Source organism: Melospiza melodia, assembly GCF_035770615.1.
Source record: "Melospiza melodia melodia isolate bMelMel2 chromosome 7 unlocalized genomic scaffold, bMelMel2.pri SUPER_7_unloc_3, whole genome shotgun sequence".
NCBI classification, from domain to species: Eukaryota; Metazoa; Chordata; class Aves; order Passeriformes; family Passerellidae; genus Melospiza; species Melospiza melodia.
In genome coordinates, this window is record NW_026948499.1 from 1 (window position 1) to 21,323 (window position 21,323).

The following is a 21,323-nucleotide window of genomic DNA, read 5'->3' on the forward strand; positions in this document are numbered from 1 at the left end:
TAGGACGACGAGAGCTCGACGGAAACGAGCTCCGAGAGCGACGAGAGCTCCGACTCCGAGGAGGAGAGGGCGAACAGGCTGGCGGAGCTGCAGGAGCAGGTGGGGGAAAATATTGGGGGAAAAATTGGGGAAAATTGGGAAAAAAATGGAGAAAATTTGGGGGAAATTGGGGGAAAAATTGGGGGAAATGAAGGAAAAAATCGGGGAAAATTTGTGGGAAAAACCTGGGAAAATGGGGGAAATATTGGGAAAAATTGGGAAAAGATGGAGAAAATTTGGGGGAAATTGGTGGAAATTTGTGGGAAAAATTGGGGGGAAAATTGGGGGAAATAAAGGAAAAAATTGGGGAAAATTTGGGGGAAATTAGGGAGAAAATTGGGGAAAAAATGGGGGGAAAATTTGGGGTAAAATGGGGGGAAAATGGGGGAAAAACCTGGAAAAATGGGGGAAAAATTCGGGGTGAATGGGGGAAATGAGGAAAAAAAAGAGAAAATTTGGGGGAAAATGGGGGAAATAAAGGAAAAATTTGGGGAAATTTTTGGGGGAAATGGGGGAAAAATAGAGGAAATGAGGAAAAAAAAAGGAGAAAATTTGGGGAAAATTGGGGGAAATAAAGGAAAAATTGGGGAAATATAGGGGAAAATAAAGGAAAAAATGGGGAAAAACTGGCGGAAAATGGGGGAAATGAGGAAAAAAAAAGGAGAAAATTTGGGGGAAATGAAGGAAAAAAATGGGGAAAATTTGGGGAAATTAGAGGAAAAATGGGGAAAAATTGGGGGAAATAAAGGAAAAATTGGGGAAAATTTGGAGGAAGTTGGAGGAAAAATTGGGGAAAAAATTGGGGGAAATAAAGGAAAATTTGGGGGAAATTGGGGAAATATTGGGGGAAATAAAGGAAAAAATTGGGGAAAATTTGGGGAGAAATGGGGAGAGTTGGGGAAGAAATTGGGGGAAATGAAGGAAAAAAATGGGGAAAATTTGGGGGAAATTGGAGGAAAAATGGGGAAAAATTGGGGGAAATAAAGGAAAAAATTGGGGAAAATTTGTGGGAAAAACCTGGAAAAATTGGGGGAAAAATCAGGAAAAAATGGGGGAAAACCCTGGAAAAATTGGGGAAAATTTGGGGAAATGGGGAAAAGAGGAAAAAAAAGGAGAAAACTTGTGAAAATTTGGGGGAAATATTGGGAAAAAATGGAGAAAATTTGGGGTAAATTGGTGAAAAATTTAGGGGATATAAAGGAAAAAATTGAGGAAATTTGGGGAAAATGGGGGGAAAATTGGGGGTAAATGGGGAAAAAATGGGGGAAAATGGGGGAAATGAGGAAAAAAAAAGGAGAAAATTTGGGGGAAATTGGGGAAAAATTGGGGGAAATAAAGGAAAAAATTGGAGGAAAAATGGGGGGAAATTGGGGAAAAATTGGGGAGAAATAAAGGAAAAATTGGGGAAAATTTGGGGGAAAAAAGAGGGGGCAAATAGGGGAAAAAGCGGGTGAAATGGAAGAAAAAAGGAATAAAATTTGGGGAGATTCTGGAAAAAATTGGGAAAAAATTGGGGAAATAAAGGAAAAAATTGGGGAAAATTTGTGGAAAAACCGGGAAAATGAGGGAAATATTGGGAAAAAATGGGGGAAAATTGTGGAAAAATCAGGGAAAATGGGGGAAATGAGAAAAAATTGGAGAAAATTTGGGGAAATTGGAAGGAAAAATTGGGGGAATAAAGGAAATAAATTAAGGAAAATTTGGGGGAAATTGGGGAAAAAAATTGGGGGAAATAAAGGAAAAAATTGGGGAAAATGGGGGAAATGCAGAAAAAAAGGAGAAAATTTGGGGGAAATGAAGGAAAAAAATGGGGAAAATTTGGGGGAAATTGGAGGAAAAATGGGGAAAAATTGGGGAAAAAATTGGGAGAAATAAAGAAAAAAATTGGGGAAAATTTGTGGGAAAAACCTGAAAAAATTGAGGAAAAAATTGGGAAAAAAAATCTGAAAAAATAGGAAAAAATGAAGAAAAAATTGGGAGAAAATACGAAAAAAATAGGAAAAATTGGGAAAAAATCTGAAAAAAATCCGAAAAAATAAGAAAAAATTGAGGAAAAAACTGGGAAAAAATCTGAAAAAATTGGGAAAAAATCTGAAAAAAAAATTAGCAAAAATTGAGGAAAAAATAGGAAAAATTGAGGAAAAAATTGGGAAAAAAATCTGAAAAAAATAGGAAAAATTGAGGAAAAAAATCCGAAAAAAATGGGAAAAAGATTTAAAATAATGGGGAAAAAAAGGGCAAAAATGAGAAAATAAATAAAATTTTTTTCTGCAGCTGCGGGCGGTGCACGAGCAGCTGGCGGCGCTGTCCTAGGAAAAATTGGGGGTGGAAATCATAAAGATCCAGGAAAAAATAGGAAAAAAAATGGGGGGAAAATGTGAAAAATAAAAAGAAAAAATGGGGAAAAATAATAAAAAAAAAAAACAGGAAAAATTGAGGAAAAAAATTGGAAAAAATCTGAAAAAAATAGGGAAAATTGAGGGAAAACTGGAAAAAAAAATCCGAAAAAATTGGGAAAAAAATCTGAAAAAAATAGGAAAAATTGAGGAAAAATTGGGAAAAAATAGGAAAATTGAGGAAAAAACTGAGGAAAAATTGGGGAAAAAATCCGAAAAAAATAGGAAAATTGTGGAAAAATTGGAAAAAAATCGGAAAATTTGAGGAAAAATTGGGAAAAAAAAATCCGAAAATTGGAAAAAAAATCTGAAAAGAATAGGAAAAATTGGGGAAAAAATCTGAAAAAAAATCTGAAAAAAATAGGAAAAATTGTGGAAAAAATTGGAAAAAAATCCAAAAAAATTAGGAAAAATTGAGGAAAAATGGGGGAAAAAGGGGCAAAAATGAGAAAATAAATGAAATTTTCTTTTGCAGCTGCGGGCGGTGCACGAGCAGCTGGCGGCGCTGTCGCAGGGCCCCGTGGCCAAGCCAAGAGGAAGAGGGAGAAGAGGAAGAAGAAGAAATCGGAGAAGCACAAAGGGAGAGCGGGGCCCGACGACGAGAGCCGGGCACGGCAGGGCCAGAGCAGGAGGGCCCGGAAAAACGGGGCTGCCACGGCAAACAGGTGGGGAAAATTCAAATTTTTTATTTTTGGATTTGTTTGGGAATTTTTGGGATTTATTTGGGATTTATTTGGGAATTTTTGGTGATTTTTTGCCCAAGCCCCCCCTCCCACTGGCGCCTTCCTCCCTGCTGGACTCTGAGGAAGAGGAGGAGTCCAATCCCATATCGTACAAAATAACCCCAAAAATCAATATAAAACCAGAATTTTTTTTATTTTCAGACCTTCCAAGAAATCCTCGAAGCCGCCCCTCCCGCTGGCGCCTTCCTCGCTGCTGGACTCTGAGGAAGAGGAGGAATCCAAGCCGATGTCGTACGACGAGAAGCGGCAGCTGAGCCTGGACATCAACAAACTGCCCGGGGAGAAGCTGGGCCGGGTGGTGCACATCATCCAGAGCCGCGAGCCCTCGCTCAGGGACTCCAACCCCGAGGAGATCGAGATCGACTTCGAGACGCTCAAACCCTCCACGCTCAGGGAGCTCGAGAGATACGTTGCTGTCGTGTCTGAGGAAGAAACCCAGGAAACCCTACAGTGAGAGTAAGGAATTTAAATTTTTGGGGATTTTTTGGGTTTTTTTGGGGATTTTTCTGTGATTTTTCGGCCGTTTTTGGGCTGGTTTGTGTTGTGGCACATGTTGGGCTCAGGGAGCTCTGTGCTGTCCTGTCCGAGGAGAAACCCAGGAAACCTTACAGTGAAAGTGAGAAATACTAAAAATTAGATTTTGGGGGAAATTTGGGATTTTGGGGGATTTTTTGGAGGTTTTTGGCGTTTTTTGGAGGTTTTTTGGGGCATTTCCTGGGTATCTCTGGGTTTTGTGGGGTGTGCGGATGTCGGCCTCATGGAGCTCTGGGCTGTCCTGCCTGAGGGAGAAACCCAGGGAAACCTTACAGTGAAAGTGAGAAATACTAAAAATTAAGATTTTGGGGGAAATTTGGGATTTTTTGGCGTTTTTTGGAGGTTTTTTGTGGTATTTTCTGGGTATCTCTGAGTTTTGTGGCGTGTGGGGATGTTGGCCTCAGGGAGCTCCATGCTCTCCTGTCTGAGGAAGAAACCCAGGAAACCTTACAGTGAAAGTGAGGAAATTGGGAATTTTGGGTTATTTTGGGATTTATTTGGGATTTTTTTCAGGGTTTTTTGGGAATTTTTTTGGGTTTTTTTGACGTTTTTGGAGGTTTTTTGGGGCATTTCCTGGGTATCTCTGAGTTTTGTGACCTGTGGGGATGTCGGCCTCATGGAGCTCCGTGCTGTCCTGCCTGAGGAGAAACCCAGGAATCTTACAATGAACAAAAGGAATTTTAAATTTGGTTATTTTATATTTTTGGGGGATTTTTCTGTGATTTTTTGGGGGGAAATTTTTGGGGGTTTTTGGGATTTTTCTGTGATTTTTTGGCTGTTTTGTTGTGTGGCACATGCTGGGCTCAGGGAGCCCTGTGCTGTCCTGCCTGAGGAAGAAACCCAGGAAACCTTACCGTGAGTGAGGGAAAATTTAAAATTTTGGGTTATTTTGGGGAAATTTGGGATTTTGGGGCATTTTTCAGGGATATTTTTGGCATTTTTTGGAGGTTTTTTGAGGCGTTTTCTGGATATCTCTGAGTTCTGTGGCGTGTGGGGATGTTGGCCTCAGGGAGCTCGAGAGCTCTGGGCTGTCCTGCCTGAGGGAGAAACCCAGGAAACCCTACAGTGAGAGTCAGAAATTTAATTTTTGGTGGGATTTTTGTGGGAAAATTGGGATTTTTGGGCATTTCTCAGGGGTTTTTTGGCATTTTTTGGAGGTTTCCTGGGGCATTTTCTGGGTATTCCTGGGTTTTGTGGCGTGTGGGGATGTTGGCCTCAGGGAGCTCCGGGCTCTCCAGCCTGAGGAAGAAACCCCACAAACCTTATAGTGAGAGTAAGAACATGAAATATTTGGGATTTTTTTGGGGTTTGTTTGGGATTTTTTGGGGATTTTTGGGTCTCTGTGGGATGTTGGGATCTCCTCCAACCCCGAGGAGATTGAGAGCGACTTCGAGACGCTCAAACCCTCCACGCTCAGGGAGCTCGAGAGATACGTGCTGTCGTGTCTGAGGAAGAAACCCAGGAAACCCTACAGTGAGAGTGAGTGAAGGTTTGGGGGGAAAATGGGGGTTTTTGGGGGAAAATTGGGATTTTTGTGGGATTTTTTGGGTTCTGTGGCGTGTGGGGATGTTAGCCTCAGGGAGCTCGAGAGCTCTGGGCTGTCCTGCCTGAGGGAGAAACCCAGGAAACCTTACAGTGAAAGTGAGAAATACTAAAAATTAAGATTTTGAGGGAAATTTGGGATTTTTGGGGATTTTTTTGGCGGTTTTTGGAGGTTTTTTTGGGGCATTTTCTGGGTATCTCTGGGTATGGTGGCGTGTGGGGATGTTGGCCTCAGGGAGCTCGAGAGCTCTGGGCTCTCCTCCCTGAGGGAGAAACCCAGGAAACCTTACAGTGAGAATGAATAAAAATTATTATTTGGGTTACTTTGTAATTTTGGGCATTTTTCTGTGATTTTTTTGGCACTTCTCTGTAATTTTTTGGGGATTTCTCTGGGATTTTTGAGGTGTTTTCTGGGTATCTCTGAGTTTTGTGGTGTGTGGGGATGTCGGCCTCAGGGAGCTCCGTGCTCTCCTGCCCGAGGAAGAAACCCGCAAACCTTACAGTGAAAGTGAGAAATTTAATTTTTGGGGGAATTTTTGTGGGAAAATGGGAATTTTGGGGGTTTTTTGGTGTTTTTTGGAGGTTTTTTGAGGAATTTTCTGGGTATCTCTGAGTTCTGTGGCGTGTGGGGATGTTGGCCTCAGGGAGGTCGAGAGCTCTGGGCTCTCCTGCCTGAGGGAGAAACCCAGGAAACCCTAGAGTGAGAGTGAGAAATTTAGTTTTTTGGGTTATTTTGGAATTTGTTTTGAATGTTTTTCAGGGTTTTTTGGGAAATTTTTGTGATTTTTTGGGGATTTTTCTGGTATTTTTGGGGCATTTTCTGGGTATTCTGAGTTTTGTGGCGTGTGGGGATGTTGGCCTCATGGAGCTCCGGGCTATCCTGCCTGAGGGAGAAACCCAGGAAACCTTACAGTGAAAGGGAGAAATATTAAAACAAGATTTGGGGGAAAATTTGGATTTTTGGGGATTTTTCGGGAGTTTTTTTGATCTTTTTTGGAGGTTTTTTTGGGCATTTTCTGGGTATTTTTGAGTTTTGTGGCGTGTGGGGATGTCGGCCTCAGGGAGCTCCGTGCTCTCCTGCCTGAGGGAGAAACCCGGGAAACCTTACAGTGAAAGTGAGAAATTTAAAATTTTGGGTTATTTTGGAATTTATTTGGGATTTTTTTCAGGTTTTTTTGGGAATTTTTTGGGTTTTTTGGAGGTTTTTGAGGCATTTTCTGGGTGTATCTGAGTTTTGTGGCGTGTGGGGATGTTGGCCTCAGGGAGCTCGAGAGCTCGGGCTCTCCTGCCTGAGGAAGAAACCCAGAAAATTTTACAGTGAAAGTGAGAAATTTAATTTTTGAGGGGATTTTTGTGGGAAAATTGGGGATTTTTTGGGGAAAAAATTGGGATTTTTGAGGTGTTTTGTGGGTATCTCTGCGTTTTGTGGCGTGTGGAGATGTCGGCCTCAGGGAGCTCCATGCTGGCCTGCCTGAGAAGAAACCCCACAAACCCTACAGTGAGAGTAAGGAAAAAATAGAAATTTTGGGGAAAAATATGAATTTTTGGGCATTTTTTCAGGGTTTTTTTGGGAAATTTTTGTGGTTTTTTTGGGGGATTTTTGGTGGTTTTTCCTGATTTTTTTTGGTGATTTTTGAATTTATTTTTCAAGGCTCTTTTTTTCGGATTTATGTGTTGTATTTGTAGGAATTTTTTTTATTTCACTGGGAATTTTGGGGGCATTTTTAAATTATTTTTGAGGATGTTTTTGGGATTTCAGGGATTTGTTAAATTTTTGGGGGAGGATTTTTTCCTGTTTTTTTACCCTTTTCTTAGTGATATGTTGTGATTTTTTGGGGATTTTCTTTTTGTTTTCAAGCATTGTTCTTTGATTTTTCAGAGATTTTTAGAGGGTTTTTGGAGGATTTTAGGTGATTTTTTAAGGGATTTTTTCTGATTGTTTTGCTGTTTTTCGGGGATTTTTGTGGCGTATTTCAGGGATTTCTTATGATTTTTTGGGGATTTTTAGCGATTTTTTAAAATCATTTTTTAGGATTTTTCAGGGGGTTTTGAGGATTTTTAGGGATTTTTAGGTTATTTTTTAGGATTTTTGGGGGGAGTTTTCACTTTTCTGATTTCTGGAGGCCTTTACTCAGATTTTTTAGTGCTTTCTCTACCATTTTTCCTAAGTCTTACTGAAATTTTTTGGGAATTTTTCTCAGATTTTTCTCAGACTTTTTAGTGATTTTTTTTTACTATTTTTTCTCAGTTTTATCGGGATTTTTCTAGGATTTCCTCCCATTTTTGGGGAATTTTTCTTAGATTTTTAAAGCAATTTTTCTGGGATTTTTCTCCGATTTTTTCAGCCATTTTTCTCTTATTTTTTCTGCAATTTCCACACAATTTTCCCCAACCTTTCCCCCACTTTTTCCCCAATTTTTCCCATTTTTTCCTGACTTTTCTGGAACTTTCCAGCCCTGAAGAAGCCGGTGGGGAAGACGAAAGAGGAGCTGGCCCTGGAGAAGAAACGGGAGCTGGAGAAGCGGCTGCAGGACGTCAGCGGGCAGCTCAACTCGGCCAAAAAACCCCCAAAAAAGGGTTGGAAAATCGAAATTTTGGGAATTTTTAGGAATTCTGGGAATTTGGGCAAATTTGGGTGGGGTAGGAAATGGAATTTTGGAAAAACCTTGTAAAAAAAGGTCAAAAATTGAATTTTTTGGGAATTACTTCACCGAAAATGGCTCCAAAATTTGGAATATTTGGGAATTAATTTCACAAAAATTCTTGAGAAAGGGTCCAGAATTCAGGGAATTTTGGGAATTTTAGGATTGGGGATTTTGGGAATTTGGGATGGGTTGGGCAGCTTAACTTGGTCAAAAAAAATATTAAAAAAAAGATGGAAAATCGGGAATTTTGGGGGAATTTTCAGGATTTTTTAAGGAATTTTTGGGAATTTTGGGTTGGCAATTTTAGGTGGAATAGGGAAGTGAATTTTGAGAATGTTTTTCTCAGTTTTTCCAGAATTGGAATTGGAATTTTGGGATTGACAATTCCAGGATCAGGATTAGAAGTTCTAGGATGAAAATTGAAATTTTGAGATTGGGGAATTTGGGAATTCAGGATTTTGGTAATTTTGGATGGATTAGGCAGCTGAATTTGGCCCAAAAAAATTGGTCCAAAATTTGGAATTTTTTGGGAAAAAATCCTTTAAAAACCCCAAAATTTGGGGATTTTGGGTTGGGAATTTTAGGTGGGATAAGAAACTGAATTTTGAGGGAATTTTTGCCAATTTTTTGTGGATTTTTCCCCTTTCCAGCCAACGAGAAGCCAGAGTCGGCGGCGGTGGCGGAAATTTTGGGATTGAGAATTTTGGGATTGGGATTAAAATTTTAGGATTTGGATTGGGAATCTTGGGATTTTGGGGTCAGGATTGAAATTTTGGGATTGGAAATTTGGGAATTCAGGATTTTGGGGATTTTGGGATGGGTTGGGCAGCTGAATTTGGCCAAAAAAATCCAAAAAATTGTTGGAAAAAAAATCAGTTTTTGGGGGAATTTTGAGGAATTTTTGAGGAATTTTTGGGAATTTTGGGTTGGGAATTTTAGGTGAGATAAAAAGCTGAATTTTGAAGGAATTTTTCCCAATTTTTTGTGGATTTTTTTCCCTTTTTTCAGCCAACGAGAAGCCGGAGTCGGCGGCGGCGGCCGCGTCGCGTCTGAGCGCCTCCAGCTCCAGCTCGGACTCGAGCAGCTCTTCCTCCTCCTCCTCCTCCTCGGACACCAGCGACTCGGATTCCGCCTGAACTCCCTCCCAAAATCCTGCAAAAAACACAAAAAAAAAATCCTGGCAAAAAAACTGAAGAATTCCCGGGAAAAAACGTAAAAAAATCGGGGGGAAAATGTAAAAATTTGGGGGAAAAAATGGGATTTTTTGGGGTGAAAATGGGATTTTTTTGGGGGTAAAGGGAGGGGTTGAGGTGGAATTCCTGGAGAAATTCCCAGAAAAAAATTCCTGGAGAAAAGTGAAAATTCCTGGAGAAAATGTAAAAAATTGGGGAAAATTGGGGAAAAAATGTAAAAATTTGGGAAAAAATGGGATTTTTTTTGGGGTAAAAATTGGATTTTTTTGGGGAGGGAATGGAGAATTGGAGGTGGAATTCCCAGAAAGAATTCCAGAAAAAATTTCCTGGAAAAAAAGTGGAAATTTTGGGAAAAAATGTAAAAATTTGGGGGAAAATTTTGGGAAAAAATGGGATTGAGGTGGAATTCCTGGAAAAATTCCCAGAAAAATTCCTGGAAAAAAATGAAAAAAAATTGGGGAAAAAAATGTAAAAAATGGGGAAAAAATCAGATTTTTTGGGGTAAATAAGGGAGGGAATGGAGAATTTGAGGTGGAATTCCTGGAAAAAAATTCCCAGAAAAAAAAAAAAAAAAGAAAAATTCCTGGAGAAAATGTAAAAATTTGGGGGAAAATTGGGGAAAAAAATGTAAAAAATTTGGGAAAAAATGGGATTTTTTTGGGGTAAAAAGAAAGGGGTTGAGGTGAAATTCCTGGAAATAATTTACTTTTATAATTGAATTTTAAAGTTAAAAAAACAGACAAAGAGGCAAAAAAAAATTTCCATAATTTGGGGGAAAAAAAGGATTTTTTAATTGGGGATTTTTAAGGGAGAAATCCTAAAAAAATCCTTAAAAAATCCTTTAAAATATTTACAAATTCCTTAAAAATTGCTTGAAAAACCTGCTAAAATTCCTTAAAAAATCCTAAAAAAACCTTAAAAATTAAATGTAAAGTAAATGAGAAATTGCAAAAAAAAAAAAAAAGCAGAAAAAATCCAAAATTTGGGCTAAAAATTGAATTTTTTCTCCTTTTTTTCTTAAAAATAGAAAATTTTCTTCCCTTTTATTTCCCCTAAAAATTGAATTTATTTTTCCCTAAAAATTGGAATTTTTCCTTTTTTTTCCCACTAAAAATTAAAATTTTGTTCCCTTTTATTTTCCCCTAAAATTTGGAGATTTTTTTCCCCTAAAATTAAAATTTTCTTCTCTTTATTTCCCCTAAAAATTGAATTTTTTTACCCTAAATTTCAATTTTTTCCCATTTTCCCAGTTTGTTCCAGACAAAAATCCAAATTAATTTCATTTCTGGGAAAATTTAAATTATTTTCTGGGAAAATTCCACCAAAATCTCCAGGAATAAAAAAATAAAATTAATTCAAAAACTAAATTAAATTTAAAAGGGGTTTGGGGGGAATTTTTTTATGTTAAAATTTTTTATTTTATTCCTTTTTTTTTTCTTTTTTTTTTCCTGATTTTTTGGGGGGTTTTATTTTGCTTTTTTTGGGGTTTTTTTTCCAATTTTTTCCCATTTTTCCTTCTCCTCTTTCCCATTCCCTTTTTGCCCTTTTAGGATTTCGTGGTTTTGGATTTTTTTTTTTTCCTAGAAAAAAGAAGAAAAAAAAATGACAAAAAAAAAGTGGAAAAAAAAAGAGAAAAAAAAATCCTTTGGAATTCTTGGATGGTGTAAATAAAGAAAATATTATTCCAGTCTGGTTGTGCTTTTTTTGGGGGAAAAAATTGGATTTTTTGGGGTTTTGGGCGAATTTATTGGGACTTTTTGGGGAATTTTCAGGGGATTTTTGAGGTTTTTAAATTATTTTTCTGGGACTTCTGGGGGGTTTGGGGATTTGGGATTTTTAGGGATTTTTAAAAGATTTTTTATGGATTTTTTGGGAATTTTGGGAGAATATTTTGGAGACTTTCTTGGGGATTTTTGGGGAATTTTTTAGGAATTTTTGGGGAGATTAATGGGATTTTAGGGGGATCTTTTATGAATTTTAAGTGATTTTGGGGAGGTTTAGGGGGATTTAAGTGGGGTTTTGAGGGATATTTTAGAATATTTGGGGGGAATTTTGTGCCATTTTTTGGGGTTTTCGGATAATTTTTTAGGTGATTTTTGGGGGATTTTTGGAGGATTTTTCTGCAATTTTTCACACATTTCCTGGGAATTTCGGGGTTTGGGATTTGGGATTTTTCTGATATTTTCGGGGTTTTTTTGGGGGAGGGATTTTTCTGAGATTTTTTTTGTTTTTCTCGAATTTTTTTATGAATTTCGGGGAATTTGGGCGTTTTTGGGATCATCCACGGGAAAACTTCCCCCTCCCCAAACCCTCAAACAAGCCAGGAAAAAAAATCAACCAATCACAGGGAGCGCTGTAAGCATCAGCCAATCAGAGTGCGCGAAGCCGATGACTCAGCAGTTGCCGGGCAGATCCGCAGCTCCAAAGGCTGCCCACGGTGAGGAATTTGGGGAGGAGGAGGAGGAGGAGGAAGGGGAGGAGGAGGAAGGGGCGGGATTAGAAAGGAGAAGGAGGGAGGAGAAGGAACCGAGAAAAAGATGAAGAAGAGAGGAAGAGGAGGGAGAAAAGAGGAGGAGGAAGAACCGCGCCATTCCCCCGCCCCGCCCCGAGGCGGAGGAGGAGGAGGAGCAACCAGAAAGAAGAGGAAGGACAGAGGAAGAGAACTAGCCGGCAGAGGGCGACCCGAACGGGATGAATTTTAATTAATAATTTTTAGATATTATACAAGTTTTAAAATTATAAATTAATATTATAATAAATGTGGTTATAGTATGATTTAGGTTTACGTAATTTTATTATCATTTAAGTAGTAGTAAATAGTTTATTTCACTCCAGTGTTAATAAAATTGTGTTTCTAAAGCGGAGCGGGACAAAGGGATACGAATACAAAATTCCAGCGAACCCCATAACCGGGACCCCCCAAGAAACCCCTCCTGGACCCCCAAAATCGGGGGCAGGGTGTGGGCCAGCAGCGGCAGCAGCCGGGGGAGGCTCCGCGCTCCGTCCGTGGCGCTCCGGGCACACCGGGCAGGGTCGGTGCCGCTCCCAGGAACGCGGATCCGAACTGGGGGCGCTGGGAACGGGGAGCAGCACCCCAAAAAAGCGCTCAGCCAATGGAGAGCGGAGTTTAATGAGGCCGGGTAGAGGGTGTTGGCGGGTAGAGGGTTAATAAATTGAGCTCGCTAAGAAATTCTGGCGGATTTAGGCTCTTCCAGTTCCCCAAATTTTGTGTACAGGGGGGTTTGGGCACTCCAGATACCCAAAATCCCGGGGACGAGGGGGTTTATGAACATCCAGACCCCCAAAATCCCCGAGAAAAGCGGATTTGGGAACATTGAGTTCCCCAAATAGTGGGTATGTGATGTTTAGGCACTCCCAGACTCCAAAAATGCCGGAGAAAACAGATTTAGGCACTTCCATAGACCCAAAAATCCTGGGAAAAAAGGGGATTTAGGCACTTCCACTTCACCACATTTTGTGTACAAGGGGGTTTGAGCACTCCCAGATCCCCAAAATCCCGGGGACAAGGGGGTTTAGGCGCTTCCAGAGCATCAAAACTCGGGAAAAGAGGATGTGAGAAAACCCAGTTCCCAAAATTTTGGGTACAGGGGGTTTTGAGCACTCCCAGATCCCCAAAATCCCGGGGGACAAGAGGGTTTAGGAACATACACATCCCCAAAATCTCTGAAAAAAAGGATTTGGGAACACTGAGTTCCCGAAGTTGTCGGTACGGGGGGTTTAGGCACTCTCAGACTCCAAAAATTCTGGAAAAAAGGGATTTAGGCACATCCAGAGATCCAAAAATCCTGGAAAAAAAGGGATTTAGGAACATACATTTCACCAAATTATGTGTACAAGGGGGTCTGAGCGCTCCCAGATCCCCAAAATCGCCAGGACAAGGGGGTTTAGGCACTTCCAGAGCACCAAAACTCCGGGAAAAGAGGATATGAGAAAACCCAGTTCCACAAATTTTGTGTACAGGGGGGTTTGGACACTCCCAGCCCCCCAAAATTTTGGGTCCAGGGGGATTTGGGCACTCCCAGACCCCCAAAATCCCGGGGACAAGGGGGTTTAGGAACATCCAGAGCCCCAAAATCCCCGGGAAAAAGCGGATTTGGGAACATTGAGTTCCCCAAATTGTGGATACAGGGAGTTTAGGCACTGCCCAGACTCCAAAAATCCTGGAAAAAATGGATATAGGCACTTCGAGAGACCCAAAAATCCTGGAAAAAAAGGGATTTAGGCTCTTCCACTTCACCAAATTTTGTGTACAAGGGGTTTGAGCACTCCCAGATCCCCAAAATCCCGGGGACGAGGGGGTTTAGGAACACCCAGACCCCAAAATCCCGGGAAAAGCGGATTTGGGAACATTCAGTACCTAAAATTTTGTGTACAGGGGGGTTTGGGCACTCCAAGCCCCCCCCGAATTTTGAGTACAGGGGGGGTGTGAGCACTCACAGATCCCCAAAATCCCGGGGACGAGGGGGTTAAGGAACATCCAGACCCCCAAAATGCCCGGGAAAAGCGGATTTGGGAACATTGAGTTCCCCAAATTATGGGTACGGGGGTTAAGGCCTCCCAGACTCCAAAAATTCTGGAAAAAAGGGATTTAGGCACTTCGAGAGACCCAAAAATCCTGGAAAAAACGGATTTAGGCACTTCCAGAGACCCAAAAATCCTGGAAAAAAGGGGATTTAGGCACTTCCACTTCACCACATTTTGTGTACAAGGGGGTTTGAGCGCTCCCAGATCCCCAAAATCCCCGGGACAAGGGGGTTTAGGAACTTCCAGAGCACCGAAACTCCGGGAAAAGAGGATGTGAGAAAACCCAGTTCCCCAAATTTTGTGTACAGGGGGGTTTGGGTCCTCCCAGCCCCCAAAATTTTGGGTCCAGGGGGGTTTGGGCACTCCCAGATCCCCAAAATCCCGGGACAAGGGGGTTTATGAACATCCAGACCCCCAAAATCCCCGGGAAAAGCGGATTTGGGAACATTGAGTTTCCCAAATTGTGGATACAGGGAGTTTAGGCACTCCCAGACTCCAAAAATCCTGGAAAATAGGCATTCAGGCACTTCCAGAGACCCAAAAATCCTGGAAAAAAGGGATTTAGGCACTTCCATTTCAGCAAATTTTGTGTACAAGGGGTTTGAGCACTCCCAGCCCTCCCCAGATTCCCAGGACAAGGGGATTTAGGCACTTCCAGACCACCAAAACTCCGGGAAAAGAGGATGTGAGAAAACCCAGTTCCACAAATTTTGTGTACAGGGGCGTGTGAGCACTCCCAGACCCCCAAAATCCCGGGGACGAGGGGGTTTAGGAACATCCAGACCCCCAAAATCACCGGGAAAAGCGGATTTGGGAACACTGAGTTGCCAAAATTGTGGGTACGGGGGGTTTAGGCACTCCCAGAATCCAAAAATCCTGGAAAAAAAGGGATTTAGGCATTTCCAGAGACCCAAAAATCCTGGAAAAAAAGGGGATTTAGGCACTTCCATTTCACCAAATTTTGTGTACAAGGGGGTTTGAGCACTCCCAGATCCCCAAAATCCGGGGACAGGGGGGTTTGAGCACTTCCAGAGCAACAAAACTCCGGGAAAAGAGGATGTGAGAAAACCCAGTTCCCCAAATTTTGTGTACAGGGGTTTGGGCACTCCCAGATCACCTCGAATTTTGGGTACAGGGGGGTGTGAGCACTCCCAGATCCCAAAAATCCCCGGGACAAGAGAGTTTAGGAACATACACATCCCCAAAATCTCTGAAAAAAAGGATTTGGGAACACTGAGTTCCCGAAGTTGTCGGTACGGGGGGTTTAGGCACTCTCAGACTCCAAAAATTCTGGAAAAAGGGGATTTAGGCACATCCAGAGATCCAAAAATCCTGGGAAAAAAGGGATTTAGGCACTTCCATTTCACCAAACTTTGTGTACAGGGGGGTTTGAGCGCTCCCAGATCCCCAAAATCCCGGGGACAAGGGGGTTTGGGCGCTTCCAGAGCAACAAAACTCCGGGAAAAGAGGATGTGATAAAACCCAGTTCCACAAATTTTTGTGTCCAGGGGGGTTTGGGCACTCCCAGATCCCCCCGAATTTTGGGTACAGGGGGGTTTGAGCACTCCCAGATCCCCAAAATCCCCGGGACAAGAGAGTTTAGGAACATACACATCCCCAAAATCTCTGAAAAAAAGGATTTGGGAACACTGAGTTCCCGAAGTTGTCGGTACGGGGGGTTTAGGCACTCTCAGACTCCAAAAATTCTGGAAAAAAGGGATTTAGGCACATCCAGAGATCCAAAAATCCTGGAAAAAAAGGGATTTAGGAACTTACATTTCACCAAATTATGTGTACAAGGGGGTCTGAGCGCTCCCAGATCCCCAAAATCGCCAGGACAAGGGGGTTTAGGCACTTCCAGAGCACCAAAACTCCGGAAAAGAGGATATGAGAAAACCCAGTTCCACAAATTTTGTGTACAGGGGGGTTTGGACATTCCCAGCCCCCCAAAATTTTGGGTCCAGGGCGGTTTGGGCACTCCAGATCCCCCCAAATTTTGTGTACAGGGGGGTTTGAGCACTCCCAGATCCCCAAAATTCCAGGTACGAGGGGGTTTGGGCACTTACATACCCCCGAAATCGGGAAAAAAAGAGGATTTGGGAATGCTGAGTTCTCCAAATTTCGGGTACAGGGGGGTTTGAGCACTCCCAGACCCCCAAAATCCCGGGGACGAGGGGGGTTTAGGAACACCCAGACCCCCAAAATCCCCGGGAAAAGCGGATTTGGGAATATTCAGTACCTAGAATTATGTGTACAGGGGGGTTTAAGTCACTCCCTGACAGCCCAAATTTTGTGTACAGGGGGGTCTGGCCACGCCCAAGCCTCCAAAATCCCTTGGACAAGGGGATTTAGGCGCTTCCAGAGACTCAACATCATGGAAAAAAGACGAATTCGACGACACCCAACCCCCTACAACCGTGAAAAGAGGGCGAAAAAACCACGACCACCCCCCCCCCGCCAAAATCCCGAAAAATAACTCAAAAAAATCACCCCAAAAACTCCCAAAAATTGCAAAAAATTTGGATTGATCCCTTTGACCCCTTAATTCCCAGAATTCCCCAAATTCCAAAGAACCCCAAATCTGTGAGCCCCCCTCCCCAAACCTCACATTCGACCCCCAGAATTGAGAGTCAGGGCCAGCAGCGGCAGCAGCCGGGGGAGGCTCCGCGCTCCGTCCGTGGCGCTCCGGGCACACCGGGCAGGGTCGGTGCCGCTCCCAGGAACGCGGATCCGAACTGGGGGCACTGGGAACGGGGGAGCAGCGCCCCAAAAAGCGCTCAGCCCAATGGGAGAGCGGAGTTTAATGAGGCCGGGCAGAGGGTGTTGGCGGGTAGAGGGTTAATAAATTGAGCTCGCTAAGAAATTCTGGCGAATCAGAAAAAGGAGCGGAAATGAGTCATCGGTTGCTGGGTAGAGGGTCTGGAAATCTGGCTCCAAACTGACCGGCCAATTAGAGAGCGCAAAAATCACTTCGGCCAATTAAAGTGAAGCAAAAAAAAACCCCAACCAATGACAGCACGGCCAAAACCACGCCCGACCAATCAGGGAGCGCGTCCCTCATGACCCCGCGCCGCTCCGGGCTGGTTCCCGCAGTTGAGCGCGGTTGGTTCGGGGCGGCGGTCGCTGGCCATGGGGCTCGGGGCGGCAGCCGGGGCCCTGCTGTGGCACTGGGGGTGCTGGGAGCCCCCCCGGGTGCGGGCGCGGAGCTCTCGGGTGAGCGGGGGGCGGGAGGCGCTGGGCCAGGGCGGGAGAAGGGGGAAAAGGGGGCGAAGGGGGGAGCCCGGAATGGAGGGGGAGGAGGAGGGGACCCCCCAAAGGGAGAGCGGGAGGGGCTGAGGGGTGGGGAGGGGAGGGAGGGGTGGGAGAGGGTGGGGAAGGGGGAAAGGGGAGGGGGGACCCAAAACTGAGCGGGAGGGGGCTGGGGATTGTGGGATTAGTGGGAAAATGGGGAAATGGGAGCCCAAAAGTGATTTGGGGAGCGGGCGGAGGTGGGAGGGGAGAGGATGAGGAAGGGGAAATGGGGGAAGGGCGGCAAAGAGGAAGCGGCAGCGCGGGCAGGGAGGGTCCCGTGGCGGCCGTGGGGCACAGGGGGTGCGGAGTGGGGATCCGGGGTGGGCCCGGAGCTCTGGGGGTGCTGGGGGGGCACCGCTGATCTGTGTGCTGCACTCACAGGGGTGTTCCAGGAGATGTTACTATCCGAGTGTCACTTCATTAACGGCACGGAGAAGGTGAGGTTCGTGGAGAGGTACATCTACAACCGGGAGCAGTTCGCGATGTTCGACAGCGACGTGGGGCACTACGTGGGGTTCACCCCCTATGGGGAGATGAATGCCAAGCGCTGGAACAGCGACCCGGCTAAACTGGAGTACAAACGAAATGAGGTGGACACGTACTGCCGGCACAACTACGCGATTGCTGCCCCGTTCAGCGTGGAGCGCCGAGGTGAGCGCGGGGCAGAGCGTGTCCCCTCGGGCCCTGCCCTGCCAGTGACCATCCCAGTCAATCCCAGTCCCTACCAGTCCCTTCCAGAACATTCCCAGACCCTCCCAGTCCATTTCCAATCTATTCCCAGTACATTCCCAATCCATTACCTGTCAATCCCATTCTATTACCACTCCATTCGCAGTCCATCCCAGGCCTTCCAAGTATATTCCCAGTGCCTCCCAGTCCTTCCCAGTCCATTTCTAGCCCCTCCCAGTCCATCACAGTCCATCTCAGTCCATTCCCAGTACATTCCCAGCTCACTCTCACACCTCACCCTCTCTCCCAGTACTCCTCATCCCCTCCCACCTCTCTCAGCGCCATCCCAGTTTCCCATGGCCTATTCCCAATTCATCCAGTCACTCCCAGCCCCGCCTTGTCCCATCCCAGTGCCATCCCACTCATACTCAACCCATTCCCAGTCCATTCCCCATCCCTCCCAGTTCATTCCCAGTGCCTCCCAGTCCCTCCAAGTGTATTCTCAGTTCATCAAGTCCCTCCCAGTCCGTTTCCAATCCATCCCAGTCTATTTCCAGTCAGCCCCAGTCCCTCCCAGTGCCCCTCCGCGCGTCCATTTCAGCGACGCGTGAAGCTGACGCTTTTCAGCCAATGGGATCGCGCCTCTCTGATGACTCTCCTGTTGCCAGGCAGACCCGCAGCGCCGAGTGCCCCGCGCTGGACTCGGCCTCCCAGCGCCGCGCGCTTCATTCCCAGTTCCTCCCAGTGCCACCAAAATCCCTCCCAGTGCCATCCCAGTCCCTCCAAGACCATCGCCAATTCCTCCCCAGTCCCTCCCAGGCCGTTTCCAGTCTTTTCCCAGTTCATGCCCAGTTCACTCTCAGACCTCCAGCCTCTTCCCCAGTTTCACCATTCCCTCCCATATCTCTCAACACCACCCAAGTCTGTCCAGTCTATTCCCAGTGCCTCCCAGTATATTCCCAGTCCATCCAGTCCCACCCAATGCTATTCCCAGTCCTTCCAACTCCTTCAAAGCCAATTCCCAGTTGATTTCCTGTTCATTCCCAGTTAATTCCCAGAAGTCCATGCTCACTCCCAGTAACCCCATCCACACTCACCTCTCCCAGACCTTCCCAATCCACACCAGTCCATCCCAATTCATTTCCAGTTCAATCCAGTCCACACCTTTCCATCCAGAGTCCATCCCAGTCCATCCCCAGTCCACCCCAGTAGATTCACAGCCCCTCTCAGGCAATTTCAAGTCACGCCCCCAGCCCATTCCTGGTCCAGCCCGATCCATCCAGTTCCTACCACTCCATTCCCAGTTCCTCCCAGTGCCACCAGTCCATTCCCTGTCCATTCACAGTTCCTCCCAGTCCATCCCAGTCAGTCCCAGTCCACTCCCAGTCCCTCCCAGTCCATTCCCATTCCATTGCCAGTTCCTACAAGTCCATTCCCAGTCCCTCCCAGTCCATTCCCAGTCCATTCCCCAGTCCCTCCCCAGCCCAGCCCAGCCCTCCCCTCCCTCTCCCAGTGCCCCCCAGCTGATCCCAGTGTGTCCCCGCTCTCTCTCTCTCTCTCTCTCTGTCTCTCCCAGTGCCCCCCAGCGTGTCCATCTCGCTGGTGCCCGCCTCGAGCTCCCAGCCCGGCCCCGGCCGCCTGCTCTGCTCCGTGATGGATTTCTACCCCGCTGCCATCCAGGTGAGGTGGTTCCAGGGCCAGCAGGAGCTGTCGGAGCACGTGGTGGCCACCGACGTGGTGGCCAACGGGGACTGGACCTACCAGCTGCTGGTGCTGCTGGAAACGCCGCCCCGGCGCGGGCTGAGCTACAGCTGCCAGGTGGAGCACGTCAGCCTGGAGCAGCCGCTGAGGCGGCACTGGGGTACGGGGGAGCCCCTGGGGGCGCTGGCAGAGGCGCTGGGCTGTGCTGGGAGGCACTGGGAGGGAGCTGGAGAGAGCCGGGCTGGGAGTGGGAGAGGGGCTGGGGCTGGGCACGGGCTGGGCAGGGGTTTGGGGGTGCTGGGGAGGGTGGGATGGGGTTGTGGGGGGCGCTGGTGGGCACTGGGAGGGAGTTTGGGGCGCTGGGTGTGACTGGGAGGGAGTTTGGGGTGCTGGGGAGCACTGGGAGGGAGTTTGGGGGCGCTGGGTGTGACTGGGAGGGAGTTTGGGGGCGCTGGGTGTGACTGGGAGGGAGTTTGGGGCTCCTGGGGCGCTGGGGGGGCAACCTGGGAGGGGGCTGTGGGATGCCGAGAGGGACGGGAGGGGCTTTGGTGTCTCCTGCTGAGGCCCAAAAGGGATCGCGGGGAGGTTTCAGGGGGTCCTGGCCGGGCCGGGGGCCACAGGGAGGGCGCTGGGAGGGTCTGGGGGTGTCGCCGAGAGGTTTTGGGGGCGCTGAGCCCTGCGGACCCCGCAGAGATGCCGCCGGACGCCGGCCGCAGCAAGATGCTGACGGGCATCGGGGGCTTGGTCTTGGGCTCGGTCTTCGTGGCGCTGGGGCTCGGCTTCTACGTGCGCAAGAAGGTGAGGGCGGGTGCCGGGGGCGGCGTGGCCGCCGTGGCGGAGCCCCGTGTGCGCGCTCCCGCCGGGGCCCCCGGCCCGGTGTCACCCCCTTTTCTCTGCCCACAGAGCTCCTGAGGCGGCGGCGGCCGCAGCCCCTCCCGTGGGCTCGGGCCCGGCCGGGACCCCCCGCTCCGTCCCCGCTCCGCTGATCCCGGGGGGGTCCCGTGTCCCCCCCAGCGCCGCTGGCGCTCTGCCCCCGCCCCGTGCCCGCTGCCGGCGCTCCCAATAAAGCTTCCCAGCTGGGCCCGGGGCCGTTTGTTGGGGGGCGCTGGGGAGGGGTCTGGGGGGGCGGGGGGCGATGGGACGGATTGGGGCAAAGGGAGGGGGAGAAAGGGCGGGGGCTGGGCCCGGGGGGGAGCGGCAGGAGGAGGAGGAGGAGGAGGGACCGAGAAAAGGAGGAAGCGGAGGGAGAAAGGAGGAGGAGCAAGCAGAAGAGGAAGGAGAGAGGAAGAGGAGCAGCCGGAAGAGGACGACCGAACGGGATTAATTTAGTTAATAATTTAAAATTTAAAAGAAGACATAAATAAAGAAGTTAGTATTATAAGAAATGTTAGCATAATAGAATTTAGGTTTACATAATTTTAGTATAGTTTAAATAGTAGTAAGCAATTTTCTGGACTCCATTTTTAATATAATTGTATTTCTAAAGCGATGCTAAATCACGAGATCCGAATAGAAAATTCCAGCCAAGCCCAAATCCGGGACCCACCTCCCAAACCCCCTATGGATCCCCAGAATCGGGGGCAGGGTGAGGGCCAGCAGCGGCAGCAGCCGGGGGAGGCTCCGCGCTCCGTCCGTGGCGCTCCGGGCACACCGGGCAGGGTCGGTGCCGCTCCCAGGAACGCGGATCCGAACGGGGGGCACCGGGAACGGGGAGCAGCACCCCAAAAAGCGCTCAGCCAATGGGAGAGCGGAGTTTAATGAGGCCGGGTAGAGGGTGTTGGCGGGTAGAGGGTTAATAAGTTGAGCCCCCTCAGAAATTCTGGCGAATCAGAAAAAGGAGCGGCAAGGAGTCATCAGTTGCTGGGTAGAGGGTCTGGAAATCGGGCTCCAAACTGACCGGCCAATTAGAGAGCGCAAAAATCACTTCGGCCAATGAAAGAGAGGCCAAAAAAAACACCAACAAATGAAAGCGCCGCCAAAAAACCACGCCCGACCAATCAGGGAGCGCGTCCCTCATGACCCCGC

At 46.8% G+C, this 21,323-nt stretch overlaps 1 protein-coding gene and 1 pseudogene across 1 annotated transcript; both read left to right on the forward strand.

Annotated features, from left to right (window-relative positions):
* Positions 1-3: 3 nt before the first annotated feature.
* On the forward strand, positions 4-8,580 carry LOC134432946 (bromodomain-containing protein 2-like; the record flags this gene model as incomplete). Its single annotated transcript, XM_063181808.1, is given in 7 exon segments — positions 4-99; positions 2,911-2,965; positions 2,968-3,100; positions 3,320-3,634; positions 5,130-5,191; positions 7,709-7,831; positions 8,550-8,580. Coding segments are annotated over 4 exon segments (597 nt in total), but the record flags the coding sequence as incomplete, so codon positions are not given.
* Positions 8,581-16,766: 8,186 nt separating this feature from the next.
* LOC134432918 (class II histocompatibility antigen, B-L beta chain-like) lies at positions 16,767-21,069 on the forward strand (annotated as a pseudogene).
* Positions 21,070-21,323: the final 254 nt, after the last annotated feature.